At 29.8% G+C, this 18,013-nt stretch overlaps 2 protein-coding genes across 6 annotated transcripts in view; one reads left to right on the top strand and one right to left on the bottom strand.

Moving 5' to 3' along the window:
• The window catches only part of LOC100249806 (uncharacterized), a 30,206-nt gene extending 26,505 nt beyond the window's left edge, over positions 1–3,701 (bottom strand). Inside the window, exon 1 of the mRNA XM_002268764.5 lies at positions 3,227–3,701. Within this exon, the coding sequence (XP_002268800.2) occupies positions 3,227–3,547 (321 nt within the window). The 5' untranslated portion in view covers positions 3,548–3,701. The remainder of the gene's footprint in view (positions 1–3,226) is intronic.
• Positions 3,702–14,768: 11,067 nt separating this feature from the next.
• The window catches only part of LOC100265253 (uncharacterized), a 42,000-nt gene continuing 38,755 nt past the window's right edge, over positions 14,769–18,013 (top strand). The window contains exons 1-5 of one of the 5 annotated variants that reach the window (XM_059739648.1): positions 14,817–14,896; positions 16,095–16,124; positions 16,849–17,081; positions 17,246–17,293; positions 17,413–17,620. In XM_059739648.1, coding sequence (XP_059595631.1) covers positions 16,884–17,081; positions 17,246–17,293; positions 17,413–17,620 — 454 coding nt within the window. In that variant the 5' untranslated portion in view covers positions 14,817–14,896; positions 16,095–16,124; positions 16,849–16,883. The other 4 variants (XM_010656545.3, XM_059739647.1, XM_002270136.4 and 1 more) reach the window with 4 other exon arrangements.

An 18,013-nucleotide genomic window follows, 5' to 3' on the forward strand; every position in this document is an offset into this window, starting at 1 on the left:
TTCAAACCTCATGCAATGAGTCCTACAGACTGCAATTCTCACTTCTGTTCCCATTGTTTTGCTCATTTATGTGCTCGTTTCTGGTAAATGAAGTTTGAACTTCGTTTTCATTCTAGAACATTCCACAAAACTTTCCACCATTTGCAATCTTCATATAATGTGGTGAAGACCTTAACTTTAGAACAATGTTCTAAGAATCGGACCAGACTAGTTGGACTGTCGACTGAAACCTGATCTGGTCCGGTTGAGGCTTTGAGCTAAATTACATAATGAACCAGCATCGAACATGGACCGCTGAAACGGTGGATCAGACCAGCCAGTTCTGGGCTCTGGGTTGGTCTTATTCACCACCAAAATGTAAGCCCAACCCATTATGCTGCCTAGTGAGCTCCACTATAGCCCCCCACCCCCCCACACGCACATTCTTGCTTGGCTAAATAAGGAATTTAAAGCCCATTTTATTCTCATCCACATCTGATGTGAGATGAGTTTAAGAACATTCATGAAAGAAACTCAGCTGGGAACTTAAACCTTGGACTTTGGGTTCAAAATATGGAAGAGGCACCACTTCAATGATTGCAATTTATTGATCAATGTTGCAAACAAAACTACAATATTTTTTGTACAAAAAAAATTGTAATATTTATATTTAAATTATATAAGTAAAAACATATAGTAAAATTAAACAACTGAATTATCTTTCATTTTTAATACATTCACATTTAAATATTATATATTTTAATTAATAAAATTTAAAATATTAATAATTATTTAAGGTTTAATTTGATAATATCAAGAATAAAAAAATAAATATTATTGATTTTTAATTTATTTATCTATATTTTAAATTTTAATTAATATATCAATTACATATTTATGACGTCACTTATTCAATTTTGATTTAACCATCAGTCCGACTATTGAACCATGAAGCAGTAACTTTTCTGGTTCAATGATAAGTCCAGTTTTATAAACATTGCTTTAGAATCACACACCAAATTGCTTTTAGTACATTTAAGCAACTTGATTAAATTCATTAGATACCATGTCACCATTCATAATTCTTTTTTTCCATGACAAGGTTTAACAATTGAGTTTGACATTCTTTTAACAAAACATTCTAATAGATATTCCAGCACCCATAGATTTAATTAAAATAAATGCCAATCATCAAATCTTTGAAAATACTTAACTTATAAAATGGAATTCATTATATACCATCACCTAATAGTTCCCTTGTCTAGCTGACATGACTTGGTCTTTTAGGAACAAAATTTTTAAGTACATCCATACCACATGACATCAACCTTATAGCATAAGCCCTTTAGGCCTAGCTAAGTAGTAAAGGGTTAAGGTAGGTTTTAGGTTCAAGACCTACCAGGGACAAAAAGGGGAAAATTTAAAAAAAAATTACCTATCAAAAAAAAAAAAATTCAACCTCGAGGCAAATTTCAACTAGCAACTTATGCATCATAAATGGTAAAATATGTTGTAGGAGTACATTCTAGACTTTCCCCTTTTTTTGGAATATGAAACATGTACTTATTACAACATTTTTTTTAATATATATAGTTAAATTTTTGTCCCCATTAGGACTTGAACCTAAAACCTCCCACAAACCCTCCCATCCCTTTACCACTTGAGTCAAGCCTCAAGGGCATGTACTTATTATAACATTATATGAGCCATGTGCAACGTGGAATAACATCCTCACATGGATAGTTGTAAATGCAAAGTGTATAAAAGGAATTTCACCTACAAAGAGAATAAATAAAAACATATTTGTTGAACTACCAATTTTCCTAAAAGTTTAAACTTACTAGATTTGGGCCCACGATGTATATCACGCTCTTTAACACTCTCCATCACATGTGGTCCCATACCCACACATGGAGAAATACATAGGCCCAAAGGCAAACAACCACAATTAACCTCTTACATGCAAGTTTAATAAATTGCAGAAATCAATATATGTGGTGAGGCTCAAACAGATGACCTCCGGTAAGACAAGGCTCTCATACCATGTTGGACTACCAATTTTCTTAAAACTTAAACTTGTAGGATTTTGGCTCACAATTTATATCATGTTCTTTAACAAGATTTTTATACAATATCCTTAGGTTTTACATGGTTACCAAAACCAACAAACTTGCTATTTGCATCCAGAAACTAGATTAGAATGACGAGGTTTTTTCTCTAACAATGAGACTAGTATAAGTAAAATTAGTTGCCCTTAAAGTTTTTCCACTCCAATACTAAGGATAGCAAAGAGAGTGGTTAAGAAAAGGAAAAAAAAAGCTTGTATCAAAGGCTAATGATTTTTAATACCAGTGAGATCTTCAAGATTTGGTTTTCTCTAGTCTTAATGAAAAAATTATGGGGGCGTAAGTTTTTTTTTTCCTATTTCTTATGACTGGTCATAGGAAAATAAAGTTCAGGAAGGATGATAAAATACAGAGTTCAGTAATGATAGCTTAAATTCATGTAATATTCATCGACCTCTCCAGCTTTTCAGGGTGCATTTGAATTCTCACCTACTCATGAAGTTCTACTCTTTTTTATTTTCTAAACTATCAGAATTTAAGCTACCAAACAAACAGAAAAGTACCTATCATTAAAGCAATCACATCATTTCAAGGTAATACAAAGTTCCTAAACACGGATTTCAAACACCTAATCGAAGCCTACGGAAAACGCTATTGTATAATGTATACTTCTCTATCAGTACTATATAGCAGCAAAAGCTAAAGCTATCCTATATGAGGCCTTCATGGATTCTCCAAAGGCTTCTCCAAAAGAGACAATTCGTACGCCCCCAAATTTTCCTACAAATTAATAGAACTCCCAAAAATGCAATCCACATAACCCAGCAAAATCAACTGCATTTATGCTGTTATACAAACTACAAAGCATAAAAAAAAAATTGAACATTTTGAAACCAATGAATAATGGCAGTGCCCATCTCATTTCGAAACGAACGCTAAAACGTGAGGACACCCCAATTCGCATATTAATTCTCCAGAACGAACAAGGCGTTTTCCCTTATAGGATTTCTTGAGTGGATGGCTTCCACTTAATGGGAGGTGGTTCTGTTTTTGTTGTTTTTTGAGGCTTAGATGCCTTGTATACCCCCTGTATACGTTGTGGCGTCTTGCCTTTTGAATGAATATACTTTACTTATCAAAAAAAAAAAAATTCTCCAGAACGAACAAAGCAAAAATGTTACCTTCCCAGAGCCCAAGAACCCAGTAATGATGGTCGCTGGAATCCGATCATCAGGGGGGATTTTCGTCAGCACATCGGAGCCCTCACTCTGCGTCGTCTGGGCCGCCACCGCCGAGAATCGACGGCGGTCCCTCTGGGGCTTGGAGGAAACGCCAGCGACGGCAACAATCCTCCTCGAAGGGACCGGAAACGAATGAAAGTTGAGAGAATGGGAACCATAAGCCTTCGGCCTCCAAAGAAGGGGCAACACTGAGGTACGAACCCTAGGACGTGAAGCGAAGGTGAGAAAGGTGGTCGCGAGGTCGAGTGAGACGGCAGCCATAGGTTGAGAGTGTGGCTTTCGGGTCTGGGGGTTTTAGATTTTTAGAAGGACAGGCTTATCTATGGTTGTAGTTGTCGTCTCGCCTGTAGGATTTTGTAGATAGTTTTATGAATGCGCCTAGGAAAATGCCAAAGCAAACGTTGCTTCTAGATGTTTGTTATTAACCCAATTATAAGACAATTCTAATAATTTTGCATGTCACTTTGTCGGTACATTTTGTGTTCGGCTTGACTATCAAGCCGATACAACCCATCTCAGATGCACCTCTTATTATTAAGGGAACGATTTTGACATGATTAAAAAAAAAACAAGTTTTTCCAAGATTCGTTTTTTATATATAGCTAAGAAGTTTTTCCACATGTCATATCTTTATTGGTTTTGTCCATAACATTGTATAATTGAAAATATTTTTTGAAATAAATGTTAACACGACTATTTCTAGTTATAACCAATACAATGATATACAAATATTTTATAAAGATGTTTGATCGTCATCAGGTTGTGCTTAATTTAAAAGGGATTAATTGATTAAAAATGATAAAAATATCCCAAATTTGTAAAACTAACCTTCCTCATTTTTTACATAAATAACTTTCAATATTTTCATTATTTACATATGTGTTTTAAAAGAAATAATTACTTTTGCAAGAAAAAGATGAGGACATTTTTGTCAATAATGGGTATTTTTTAAGTTGAAAAAAAGTGAATAGTTTTCCAAAATAGAGAAGATTTCATCCTTTTTAATCGGTTATCCTTTTTAAAAATTGTATATACATAATGACAACACTATCACTATCACGGGAGTTTAAATAACATTCTAAATTATCATCAAATAATATTGCTCTATTATTTCTCTTATTCTCTAAAAATAAATAAATAAAGCTAGTTATATCGGACAAAACAATTCTTACCTTGAGCAAACATTAGGAAATCACTTTCAACTTGTTGCATTTTGTATTGTGAGACAATAAAATGAGAAGAGTTGCTGTATGGCATATCTATTAATAATTTAGATCATGATACCTACGACATGTATATTCATCCATCTTTGATCTGCTTACAAAGAACATAAAGTATGTAGAAGAAAAGAGTGAGATTATTTATCCTCTGTGCCCACACTTCGGATGTTCAGAGTCTCCTACACCTACTACATCCACTCGCGGAGCCAGCCAAGGCTCATGGAGGCCACATGACATGCCCACTCAATTTTCCAAAAAAATATTTCCTTACATGTAAAAAGTTTTTTTAATAAATGTGATTAAATAATATTACCAAAAAGATAATTATATATTATTTAATATTATTCATACTTATTTTTTCTCATTGATTCAATATTTTTTTCTTTTTATACTTATTTTTATGGTTGGTTTAACTAAATTTTTTATGATTGGTTTAACTAAATCATAAAAAATAATATTTATTTAGTTCTTATTAACTATTTACATTTTTATTTGAAAGTAAGATGTTTTTTTTCTTTTAATAACTGAAATCATGGTCAAACCCTTATGACTCTCCATGGGATCCTAATAATCAGTAATAAGTTTGGAACCGAGAACCATGTATCACTTACTAAGACCACATTTTCTAATATTTGTTATAACCAACTAGGTTACCCTAACGGGTTACTTGAAAGTAAGAATATGATATAAATGCATCAAAATATAAACCATTAAGCTACTTGTGTTTCAATGATTTATAATATGAAACATGAGTTTAAAGAATACTTTACCTTCAACTATCTTAAATTTAGTTATTTTAAAAAGGAAAAAATTAAAATAAAAGTATTGATCAGATATCTATTGAAATCTTAATCTCAGACTTTTGAAAGTACATAGAAAAATCTAGGCTTTTATCTAAGCTTTTTGATGTAAGTATAAAAAATGAAATCAATATATAAATGAATGAGATCAAGTTCTAAGCCAATAAGACCTTAAAGGACATACCTCTTTCATTTTAAAAATTATCTATAACAAAAATTATTGAATTCTTTAAAATAATTTAAATGTATTTGTTATGAAATGATTAAAAATTTCTAATGATTTTTCTTTCTACTTTTTAATTCTTTTGGAAATTTATTTTAAAACTTTTTTTTAAGTGTTTTTAGTTCGATGGTTGTTTAACTTGATACATTTCCATAATTAATATTTAAAATTATTTAATTATTTAATAATAATATAAAATACCATTAATTACCTTACAATTTATGAATGATGATTATATATAATATTTTTCTTCAATCCGCCCCCCCCCCCCCCCCCCCCGGGTAAAAGTCTCCTGCTCTTGTCCACATCAAACCATAATCAAGAATCAATATATTGAAAATTGATAAAATATTGGTGATTGGATTTTTCAAAAACATCCCAACATATCCAAAGAAATAATAATAATAATAATAATATCGTTGACTATTTTAAGTATTTACAATATATTTTAAAAAAAATTATTATTTTTACAAGATAATAATAAGGATATTTTTGTCAAAATAAGGTAAAAAAAAATGAATGAATGGTTAAATTTCCAAAATTGAGTTTTCAATTACCCTTTTAATCAAATAACCTAAAAAAAATTATTGATTGGACGGAAATCATTCAAAACTTATAAAAAAATATTTTTTTTAAACCTTTAAAAATGATAAAAAAAAAATAATAATAATAATAAACATATTGGTTATGCTCTTTTTTTTTTCTTTTTCTAAGAAAACAATATAACAATTTGTGATATTGAGCAATAATATAATATGCATGGATAAGAATATAAATTTTGAAAGTGTGTACTCACAATAAAAAACATATTATATTTTATTATTTAGAACAGTTCGCATTAGTACCATATCACATGGTTATAGTAGCTTGTCAAATGTATATTAAGATATATGATAAAAATATATATAAAAAAATTGGTTAAAATAAAAAATGTGGTTGGAATTCACATGAATTTCGGATTGTTTGCATTGCAAAAATCTAAAGATTTTGCATCTATTTTTTAATTGGTCAATCATTATTTTGAAATGATTTTTTGAAGATCGAGTTTATGATTTTTGATTCAAAGGACCCTAAGTGAGTTTTTGAATGACATTCATGAGGAATATTTTGGGAAAAAGTTTATTTTTATTAAAAAAAAAAAAGGAAGAATTTTTTTACAAACAAAACATAAGGATCAAACACAAACAAATTTAAGGAAAATAAAATTACAAATTAAAATTTTTGACAATCAATCAAATTAATATGGTGAGAGTAAAGGAGGTCGATCTTCATTATCTTCGAGAGCCTTTGAAAATCCAATTTAATAAACAACCACCAAAGCAATAAACCAAACGATTTTAGATCAAATAAAACTAACAAGATATTAATCGAGAATTAACAAGGATAAATCAAACACATAAATTGAGATAAACAAACAGAAACTAATCTAAGATCAATCGAACACCTAAACGTGTAATTATCATAATGTGGAATATAGTAACACAAGCATGTAGAAGTCTAAAACATATGAACTAAACGTGGATTAACCAAGAGTTAAAATTAACAAGCTTAGAACATGAAAATAATGACAAGGGACCCATTGGACTAATCAACTTAAATTCTAAAAGCTTAGGAACTAAAATGATAACAAATAAAAAAAAAAATCACGAACTTTACCACTATGGATCACTTATACTAATGAATTAAAAATTTTAAAATTATAAGAGTAAGATGGATCAAATCTAAGTCAAAACAAAATCAAACTAGTCTAATGAATCGCAACAAAAACTAAACCTAACTTTTCAAACCAAAACAAATGAATCATAAACTCAAAGAAAAATTCCAACTTTTTAAACAAAAATTAAAAATCAAGACTGACCTCATTGAGGGTATGTGCCTTGGTTGCGTGCTGCCTTGTATGGATGTCGGCTGCGTAGATTTCAACTTCGAATTCCTGCCCGTGGACATTAAATGTGTGCTGGCTGTGTAGAAAAAAAAATTCGTGGTTGATGTCTCCTCTCTTTTAGCATGAGATGGCTGTGGAAATCCACTTAGATGCAACCATGTGAAATTTCCAGATAGTGGACTTTTAGAATGGCACCGTGTTGAATGGTCTCATCTTCTGAAATTGCAGTAGTGTATCTCTTTCATTCAAGGTGGACTGTGTGGTGTATCCCCTTTTGTGTGAATGGTGTGTGTGCTTCACGTGTCCATCCAAAGTGGTAGCATGGTGGATTGATTTCCTTGGATCGGTGGTCGTTATGTGCGTGTTGACTCAAAAAAAAAAAAAAAAATGGAAATCCTCTTTTTTTTGCTCACGGTGCACTAAGGCTTACTCCCCCGCTTTATGCCTCCATGCAATCCTTCCCCTCCGTCTATGTGTTTTTGTGTGGCCTGCGCTTTTCTTTCCAAAGTAATTCAACCTGAACCCCTCTCCAAAATTCTGGTGGCGCCTCTGTAAAATATTTACATAATCACATAGATTAATCATATATGATTAAAGGATACTAACAATAGGAAATCACTATAAAGAACATACCTGTTTGAGTCATCATAAAAAACCGTGATTGATTATTGCAACCAAGTCTTCCTCTCTATGATCTTGATAACAGTTATGATGACTCAATGGGAAAAGAGAAAAACCTTTTTTATCTAAATTAGAGAGGGGACTTAGCATAACTCAAATTGGATTCTCATTGGGTCCTCCCATAATGGGCGTCAATAAGACCCATCGCCTACACTTGCCACTCAACTGAGCTTCTACTCAAAATATGCAAAACTCAATCCAAAGTGTGATCACTAGTTAATTGAGCTCATTATATAATAGACTATTCATTAACCCGTTTTTGCAAATACAAATTATTCAATTAATGTTAGTCCATATAAAATTTTTTCCAATAGCCTCTTCCTAAATATAATTCACCTGTGATACCCACTAAAAAACTTCATTGATCCCCCTTTCAAATAGCTGGCAGCCTCTTTTCCTTTTTGGCTTTTTCAAAACCTCCCAATGCCGTCTTTCTAGAGGTCTTCTCCAATGCAAATTCTCCATTGAAATCCAAGCATTATCACAGCTGAAAATGGACGAAAGCCTTTCCATTAAATCAAGGCACCAATACGCACAAAGTGGCAACCATCTCTTCCCTTGATCAAAGCTTCATTATAGCTTACATTGGTTGAATCTCTCCACTATATTAATCCTCTGTCACAGCTAAAATTTATCTCTACTAAACTCTCCACAATTCAACCATTTCTCACCATTAACAACTCAACATACTTTCTCCACCAAGGACAAACATCAATACGGCTGCATCTCCTTCATTTCACTTGAATTTTTCCATCTCCAAGGTATCCATTAACAACCACACAAGGCTCCATAAATTCTATGATAATTCAACCATGCAACCTTCACCAGGTAGTATGTCCTTCAAGGTGATTTTAAGCATTTATGATCATGAAATCTATGACCACAATAATTCCTTCCAATGAATTTAACATATATTCCTTGTGAATAATAGTAGGTTAGTTGTCAAGTTGATCATGACATATGTGGATTTGAGACTTAAATATTGGAGATGTAATCCTAAAAAATTGATAGTTATTGCCTTGTTGCATTATAAAACATTGGTGTCGTGGAGAAATTGTATCCAATTAATAGTAGGTCATCAACTCAAGAAATTAATTAATTGCTTGTATCTTAATTTAACGTTGTAGGATACCAAAGTGCAATCGATCATCTTTAGTGAAGTGTTGAGTTTCCAAAATTTGATTATGAGGAAACAATATTTTTCTATTGGTTTGAGTTTTTTTTTTATTATTATTATAAGTGTACATAAGCATAAAAACATAAGTGTTTTTGCATAAGCATAAGGTTGCACAAGTGTTTATAATCAAGTAACTTATGATTTCTACTTGAGCTAATTAATTAGAGTCCATCAATTAGGTAAGATAATTAGATAAAAATAAGTGGGCTGAATTAAGTGACTTAAGCCCATATGACATGCACTAATCACTTAAGCCCATATAAATAGTCTTGTGAACTCCCATACTCTATGGAGAAACCTTAGCCACCATCCCATCAAGGAAGAGAAGTCCATACTTCTCTTATGCCTAAATTTGAAGAAAGAACCATAAGATGAAAGACTCTAAGATAATAAGGTAATTACTTTACATTGGCTTGGAAAAAAGTTTGAAAACATCTAAATCTAAGTATGTTCATTGTATCCTATAAAAAGATTATTGATTTGAAAAATAGGTATATTATGCTATTCTATGGATCTTATATATATTCCATTTTTTTTTCTTTTCTTTTTCTCTTTATCCTAATCCCTACATTGAATTTATGAACATAATACACTAAATTATTGTAGCTTAAAACATAAGCTATATGATACCATAAGTCAACATTTGTGTGTGGCTCTTGCAACCAACCTTCAATGACCAACTTTAGAAGTCACCACTCTTTTAAGTTTCTTATAGAAATCATATATGACATGAACACATTTAACATACAAAACAAATGCACTAAAACTATAATGACTTAAAACACCGGCTAATATAGTATAATAAGACATCTTTGTGACTTATTATAAGATATGGATGTGACAAAAATGTATTAGATATATGAGGCAAATAGTTTAAAAGTTAAATGCCTTACAATAGGGCTAAACATTGGTTTTCTATTACAAGCCAACGTTTATAAGTGAGTTTGAATAGTATTTTTTAAAGATTTTCTTACTATTTTGAAGACATTTAGTATTTTTATAAAAATCATATATGACACGAAGTCACTCAACATATAAGACAAATAAAATAAAACTATGATGACTTATAATATAATATGATAATAAAATAATCATCATGATAATATGAATAATATTATTAATTTAATATCAATAGTATTAATAATAATGCCAACAATGATTCTAATAATAGGTATAATTAATAATAAAATAAATATAATAGTAATAATATCACAATAATAGTAGTATTAATAATAATAATAATTAATTAATTAATTAATTAATAAAGTAGCTTCAAAATAGTCAATAAAGCACAAAGAGGTACATAAGGAGGTTAAGTGGCAATACCAAAAACTGGTATATAATTGGAAGTTTAGGATGATTAAGTTATTGTTTGACAACTGGTTTTTAAGTAGTATTTTGATGTTAAAAAAAAATGAAAACACAATGATAAACAATTTCTTGTTTTTAAAAGCTAACAATAAGATGTTTTCAAATAATATTGTTAATTATTTTTATTTGTTTTCACTCATTTTATAAAAATTATTTTAATGAATAATTATACAAATATATATAATGATTAAAAATAAAGTAAAATTTATCTTTAAAATGCATTGAAAAACATATAAAATAGGTTAGGAACATTTCGGTTATGTTTGGTTCCGGAAAGTACTAAGAAAAGAAAAAAAATGTTAGAAATAATTATTCTCTTATATTTATTTCAACATTAAAAAATACGAAAGAAAATCAAATATAATTAAAATTAGTTAGAAATCTACACATTTTTAACTTGATTAATCTTTATATAGGTTAAAAAAAAAGTGAAATGAGTTTTAAGTAACATATAAAATAATTTATTGATTTTAATTTTTTTTAAAAATTTCTTTTACTTTTTTTTTTCTTTAACTTATTCTCCCTATTTTATCTCTCTTACATTTTCTAGGAATTAAACATAATCTTCAAGTTTTCAAACACATTTTTATCTAACAAAACAGAAAATAATAATAATAATAATTTTAGAAAATTATGCTCAAAAAATATTTTTGAGAACTATTTTAAAAAACATCGAGAATATTTCAAAATTCCTTTTAAGGAGTGCAGATACTCCTCATGAACTTTTTTAGGAATTTGTGAACTTGATAACCCGGGGTGTAGTTTACCACTCTCTCCCTCGTCCCATTAGAGTACTTGGGATGTGTTAGTTGATCTCTCCCCCTTTTCTTTAATTTAATTTCCCCTCCTTTTTAAGGCAAGTCTTTTGTCTTTACATCCTACTATTTTTTCTTAAAAAAAAAAAATTAAGAAATTTACATCAATTCGTTAATCATTGAGTCGGTGACAGATGCGTTAAAGAGATGTGGGTGTGTGTGTTTGATCTGCTAAAATGACCTTTCATTAGTTAACAATTTGGTATAGATGTCTAATAATTACTTATCTTTTACTGCCATTGAATTCCTTTTACCCAAAGCATGGGGAGACATTATCAACCATAATCATACAACTATGGTAATGATTGAGCTTAAAAATAGTTTGTTGGATCCAAAAATTTGCTCGTACCAAACATTAAATAATGGGACACTATTAATTTCAAGATTTTTAACTACTATTTTGATTCAAGTTCGAAGTTGGTCAGAATCTTACTTAAAACTTGTCAGATAAACAAAATTTTGATAAATGATTTTTAAAATAGTTCTCAAAAATAATTTTTGAAAATTATTTTATATTATTTTATAAAATAAAAGTCTGTTTGGGAACTAAAATGTTTTTAACTTATTTTTAATATTTTAAATAAAATATAAAATATTTTTTTTTATGTCTAAAGTTTTATTTTTATCATTATACATGTTTGTCTAATTATTTTTTAAAGCAAGTAAAAACAACCGGTAATAACTTAAAAAATGTTATTTGAAAATAACTTATTTTTTGTTCTTAAAAACAATAATAGAAAATAATTTTGTGGTTGTAAAATGTATTTTTCAGTGTTTTTTTGTTCTATGAAACAAAAAATTGGATAATAATTGTAAAACAGGGCAAATAATAAGGGTCGATAATTATTTTAAAGAAAAGTTTTATATTATCTAAAACAAAAAATCCAGAAAAATGTGTTTGACAACAAAAAATTGTTTTCTATTTTTTGTTTTTAAGAATATAAAATAAAATATTTTTAAATAACATATTTTAGTTTTTTTTTTATTATTTTCACTTATTTTGTGATGGTTATTTTAAAAAATAATTATACAAATATGTAAAATGATTAAAAATAAAACACTGGATATAAAAATTATTTTTAAAATATATTTAAAAACATTAAAAATATGTTAATAATATTTTAGAATATAATTTATTTTTACAAAATATAAAAGAACAATTTTGAAAAACTGTTTTTCATAATTATTTAAAAAAAACACTAACTAAGGCGTTAAAAGTTTATCGAAAAGCATTGTTTAAAACAATTCTCAAAAAATAATTTAACAATTTATTTTAATATTTTTTTAATACAATTATAGGATTCTTAAAAAATAAAAGTTTGTTCGAGAAGATGTAATATTAAAAATAACTTTTATTTATAATATTTTATCTTCAATCATTTAATGCAGTAGTATAATTTTTTAAATAATTCATATAAAATAAGTGAAAATAATGAAAAATAATTCAAAAATAATTCTATAAAATACTCTATTTTTAAATCAATTCTTAGGAACTTGTTTGATGAACAATGATAATAAAAAATGTTTTGACATTTTTTTTTTCAAATAAATTAGTTCTAAAAAATTCCTAAACATACCCCAAATTTTCTTCAAATTTCAATTATGATCACGCTAGCTAATTCAATTTTGATCATTTGAATTATTTATAGTTGCTCCTTCATTCAACATTTTGATCATTTGAAACTTCCTTAGTGGTCTAATTCAATTTTAAATTATTCCACTATCACTAGACGTGAGCTTTTATTGAGTGCATAGGGAAAGCATAATTGATTCGTCTAACCATTAGGCCTTGCTTTCAAAGATTACTCCTAAATTTTAAAAAAATAATAATAATAACTTTATATCATTTAAAGAATCCAAAAGCCTAGTGTATGATATAAAATTAAAGACAAAATCATATATGCATCTCATCGGAGAAACAATCCAACATCACTTAGAGCCCATTTGGCACTGCTTTTTTTATCGGAAGTGTTTTTATTATATGTATTTTCTTCTATAACATTTATATAAAAAAGGTTTTTATGAGAATTTGAAAAAGTGGTTATAATAATCTTTTTGATGATATATTACTTAAGTAAAAAAAAAATGCTTTTAATAATAAAAATTTACTAAAAACGAGATTTATTACTAAAAGAATTAAAATAAACCAAAAATTTTTATTACAAAAAAATATAAACATTTATATTGTTAAAAAACTAAAAAATAATTATTTTTATGAAAGGAAAGTGAAAGAAGAAGAGGAGAGTGAGAAAGAAGCAAAAAGTGAAAGAGAGACCGATGATAACAGGAAAGGGTATTTTAGGAATATAAAAAAAATTTGAAGCGTTTTTTATTTGTTTTTTAAATTGTTATTTTTTTATTTTTATTTTTAAATAAACACCCCCAAATGCTTCTCTAAAAAACACTTCAAATGTTTTTTAAAATTTTCAAAAGTGTTTTTTAGAATATTCCCAATCAATTAAAATACGTTTGGAAGTGATTTTAAAAAGTATTAATAGTATTTTTAACATTTAAATTATAAAATTTTTCAAGTATTATAAATATTAAAAGCGTTTCTTAAAATTACTATCAAACGGATTCTTATTTTTTATCTTAAAAACACTTTAAAGCATTTTTAGGACTAAAAAGACTTTTAAAAAACATTGCCAAACTGACTCTTATTAAACACTTCAAATTAAATTATAACACCATTAAATTTAATATTTTGGATACCTTTTTTTAAAAATAAAAAATAGAATAATTATAACATATTTTAAAAACTCAATTAAATTAAAATATATTTCTTGTATTATGTTTGAGAAAAGTTATAAATATCGATAAATGTTCCTCCTATATTTGAAAAATTATTTTGAATGAAGTTATAATAAGTATTTGCTTGATTGATGGAAAGTAATATCAGTTTGTATGGATATTATAGAAATTTAATTAATATGTTTGAGGCATTTCAAATAGAAAAATAAAGTTTTCTTTTAGTTAACTAATAATAATAATAATAATAATAATTCTATTAGTGTCGGGCATTATTAAAAATTTAATAATTAAAATTGATTTTTAAACGTTCACAAGAAATTCAGTAAATTGAAATGGGCTGAGGTGGGCATAGCAGATATTTTAATTGTACTTAACGTAGCGTGCATAATCTCCCCAAGCACAGAGTGGTGGGCCCACCAGCGACTAATGGATAAAGCAAAGAAAAAGAACCCGATTATGGGCCCACCTTCCCGCTCCTATCTCATCTCTCCAACCCCACCTAACTCTTAAGCTGATTCCACTCTCCACGTGGCGAGGATCTCTCGGTTCGGACCCAGGCTCGGATATCAGCCACCTCGCAGTGGTACATAGAGTCCTTTTCTCCTTCCCTCTCTACACTCTTCTCTGGTTTTTTCATTTTTTTCTTCGCTTTCTCTCTCTTGAATTCTTCCGATGAAGCCTTGAGAGGTATTTCTTTTGATCGGAAATATTTTTTTTTCCTTTTTTTGTTGTTTTTGTTTGGTTGGCGAGAAAATGGAGGAGAAGGGGAGAAAAACGAGGTTTTGAATAATTTGTTTTGTGTTGTTTTGATTTCAATAAAATCGGAAAAGAGAATGAAAAGTTGTTCGAGCCATGCTTGCTTTTTTTTAGGGGAGGTTCTTGGGTTTCTTGTGGGAAGTTAGCTTTGGAATTTTCTTTAATTTTTTTTTTATCTTTTTCCCATGTTTCTCCGGAAGCAAATGAAGGGTTGGTACTTGGCGATCGTCGCTCCTCTGATTGCTAAGTTTCATCGCGTGATTTGTTCTTGGGAAATTCATTGTTTTTTTCCCCTCTTTTTTCTACTGTATTCTGTTCTAGTGCAGTATGTTGGATTGATTTCCTTCTTTTTGGATGGAACTATTGTTTCCTTCTTTTTTTTTTTTTTGTTTATGCATGGTTGTTCTCTATTTGGATGCTGCATAAATAAAAGAAACCAAATCATTCAATACTCTCAAGTTTTCATGATTGGCGACCTGAGTGAAGGAAGAGCATGGCTTAAAATAAACATAGAACTTCATTTTTTTTTTTTTCTAAATTCATTTTGAATATTCTCTCAGAAACCAAACAGGGATTATGGAATAAGAACCTAATAAAGAAACCAAACAGCGGTTTTAAATGCAGGTGGTTTGATGGTTCCTGGGTTCTTAATGTTTACTAGTACTTAAATAGAAAAACCTGAGTAATTATAAAATATGGACTTGTACTTGAACTTCTGGGCATCAACTCTGCGTCCTCCGTAAGGGAAAATGACGCTTCCATGGGATCAAGGCTTCAAAGGGTGAATGAGAAGATGATTAGGGGAAACATTTCCCATACTTGGTTTTTTTGGAGGATAATTCGCCCTTGATGATAAATAATGCCTGATATTGTTGTAGCTTTTTTACAGCAATCCTTGAAAAGCAAGTTTAAAACTCAGAATCTGAATTTTAAAAGATGATTTTATTACATGATAAGTCTGTTAGCTTGCTTCAGTCAGTGAGGACATTGAGGTTATTGGTGGGCAACGGATATATGTTCATCCATCCTTCCTTGATTTAGCGAATCAAAGTTATTGAACCTACATTCAGTTTCTTTGGCATTTATATGAATTTTTATGGAGTTCTCTTATCTTCATGGAGTGTTGCAGACTGCAGAGAGTCATGGATTTGACTCCCTGGTAAGGACTCAAAATGCATCCTTGAAAAATATGCATCTGATAATCTGTTTTTCTGTGAATAATGTTAGGGTAAATTAGATGCTCAAGGTTGTTTACTCTTATTTTACCATGATTTATGCCTATTAGTTTGACAAAGACTCATGATTGTCAAAATATGCACACTAGATCTGCTAGCTGCAGCAGCAGTTGTTGTTGTCTTCATGGAGGGTTAACTAGTGTGTATCAGGCAGGAGCGTGTATGTGTGACTGGGCATATATATATATATATAGATATGCATGTTTTTATTATTATTTTTATTTTAAATGTCATCATGGCAATTGTTACTTGTAATTTTGGGGTTTTATGGTTGCTTAATCGGGCAAGTTGTATCTGTGTTAGTCATAACAATTCTATTGCTCTTGTTCTTTCTTTCCAGCTTTCTTTCCTTTTTGATAGGAAGAGAAGTTTATTTTTTGAGGAGATGGAAAATCTTAGAGAGGGGGAATAGAGTCAATTGTCATGAAAGTTTGTGGGAGGTTATAGCCCTAAAGATGGTTGCAATGTCTTAAATTAAACTTCTTTTCTCCAAATAATTCTTTTTTCCTTTCCAACTATGTATGGATGATTATATGTGCTAAATACCTCTTTTGCTATACTTTCTCATTTTATTCTTGTGGGTTCATAAAAAAATGCATATGCCTGCTTTTGCTGATCTAATGGATTTTGCTACTTCTTTGTGCACAGTACTTTACAATTATTGATTACAAGGCCATTGCTCAATGGGGGGAGCTTGTTCTAGGAAGAGAGATCCACAGGTCAATGAGGACAGTCTACAAAGGGGTGTTTCTGGAAAGTATTGCAGAATTGGGAGTTCTAAGTGGTTGGGAACCTCAATTTCTCGACCCGCCTTAGATATTTTACAGGGAAGAGGGCAATGCCCTTCCCTCATGGAATTGTGCATTTATAAAATACGTGAGGTATCTTAATTTCTTTATCATGCTTTGTCAATATGACAGCTTCTGATAAATGGACCGATCTTCTCGATTCCTTCCTGTTACAGGACATAGATAAATATACTACTTTTTCTATGCTCCCAAGGGATATTAGCCAGCAGATCTTTAATGAATTGGTGTTTTCCCAGTGTCTAACTGATGTTTCCCTTAAAGCTTTTCAAGATTGTGCTCTCCAGGTAACTCCCAGTAAATAATTTACCAAGTTGACTTTCAAAATTGATAACTGTTTTGTTTCTAATTTTGCTATTAATGCTCAGTAAGCCATTCCCTTAAGGTTTTCTCTTGGCTTTGACAGGATATTTATTTGGGAGAATACCCTGGAGTGAGTGACAGTTGGATGGATGTCATCTCTTCACAGGGGGTATCTTTACTTTCTGTGGATCTCTCTGGTTCAGAAATTACGAACTCCGGGCTGATTCATCTTAAAGATTGCACAAACCTCCAAGCCTTAAATTTAAATTATTGTGATCAGATTTCAGACCATGGGCTAAAACACATCAGTGGTACTTTCTCAATGTTGTCTTAATCTCTTTTTGTATTCTTAACTAGTATGCCCTCATTTTATTTTTACTACTTTTTAACTATTTTGATAAGAATGTCTATCCATTTTTTTAATAACCATTGGAGAGAGAAACAAGTAAAAGTGAAGGAGTTATATGTTTTTTTTATTTAAAAAAAGTGAAATGGAGAGGCAAGAGAAATCCATGCAAAAATTCCAGGCCTAAGAGAGTTTGGGTTGGTTTCAGGGTTGGGGGTATAATGGCATTCAGCTCTCAATTGGTTTTATGCGGAGTCCATGTGAATTTCCTAGATAGGTTCTAGATAAGGTTCCTTTGAGGCCTTGTTGTGGGGCAAGCTACTTGGACAAGCATGGGTTTCTATGTTTTGTTGTCTGA

This window comes from Vitis vinifera, chromosome 9 (genome assembly GCF_030704535.1).
Source record: "Vitis vinifera cultivar Pinot Noir 40024 chromosome 9, ASM3070453v1".
NCBI classification, from domain to species: Eukaryota; Viridiplantae; Streptophyta; class Magnoliopsida; order Vitales; family Vitaceae; genus Vitis; species Vitis vinifera.